At 50.9% G+C, this 1,068-nt stretch overlaps 1 protein-coding gene across 1 annotated transcript in view; it reads left to right on the forward strand.

Annotated features, from left to right (window-relative positions):
- Window positions 1–775, forward strand: part of LOC139410244 (adenylate cyclase 1a) — a 203,578-nt gene extending 202,803 nt beyond the window's left edge. Inside the window, exons 19-20 of the mRNA XM_071155717.1 lie at window positions 80–204; window positions 350–775. Of these exons, the coding sequence (XP_071011818.1) occupies window positions 80–204; window positions 350–697 (473 nt within the window). The 3' untranslated portion in view covers window positions 698–775. The remainder of the gene's footprint in view (window positions 1–79; window positions 205–349) is intronic.
- Window positions 776–1,068: the final 293 nt, after the last annotated feature.

A 1,068-nucleotide genomic window follows, 5' to 3' on the forward strand; every position in this document is an offset into this window, starting at 1 on the left:
TGTGTGTGTGTGTGTGTGTGTGTGTGTGTGTGTGTGTTTGTGTGTGTGTGTGTGTGTGCGTGTGTGCGTGTGTGTGTAGGTATTAACGTGGGTCCAGTAGTAGCAGGAGTGATTGGAGCACGGAGGCCTCAGTATGATATCTGGGGGAACACAGTCAACGTGGCCAGCAGGATGGACACCACCGGACTACCTGGCAAGATACAGGTACAGCACCCCAAACACACACAAATGTACAGACACACGCACACACAATCACGCACACATAACGCACGCAGATGCACACACACACACACTATGCAGGTGATCATTCAGCTGTCGTTTGTTATCATGTGTCCTACATTAACCCCAGGTGACAGAAGATGTGCAGCGCATCATTAAGGGTCAATATGACTTTGTGTGCCGTGGCAAGGTCAGCGTCAAGGGCAAAGGACAGATGCTTACCTACTTCCTGGAGGGGCGGATCCCCGGCAGAGGGTCACAGCACCAGCCCAGGAACCTGGATCGCTCCCGGACAAGTCTTTTCAACCGTTCAGCCATTAGCAACATCTGCACCAAATTGAGCCCCGCCCCCACCATAACCGCCTATTCCACGATGCGAAACCCTACCCCCGGCACAGCCACTGCAGCAACCACCTCCACAAACAGCACCATCCTCTACCTGCCCTCTGTGGCTGTTCCCACGGCGATGGAGGTGTGAGTGAGTGGCTGACATGAAGACTGTCTCCATAGTGACCAAGGAATCTCCCTTGACAGATAGAGAGTGGAGATCAAGAGAGAGATAGAGTAGAGCTGTTAGAAAGTCACTGAAAGTGAGAGTGAAATAGGGATGAGAGAGAGAGAGGAAGAAGGAGCGGGTTCCAATTTACTGGACTGTCACTAGAGAATGTGGTTCCACCTTACTGGACTGTCACTAGAGAATGTGGTTCCATTTTACTGGACTGTCACTAGAGAATGTGGTTCCACTTTACTGGACTGTCACTAGAGAATGTGGTTCCACCTTACTGGACTGTCACTAGAGAATGTGGTTCCACTTTACTGGACTGTCACTAGAGAATGTGGTTCCACTTT

The sequence above is a fragment of the Oncorhynchus clarkii genome, chromosome 5 (genome assembly GCF_045791955.1).
Source record: "Oncorhynchus clarkii lewisi isolate Uvic-CL-2024 chromosome 5, UVic_Ocla_1.0, whole genome shotgun sequence".
NCBI classification, from domain to species: Eukaryota; Metazoa; Chordata; class Actinopteri; order Salmoniformes; family Salmonidae; genus Oncorhynchus; species Oncorhynchus clarkii.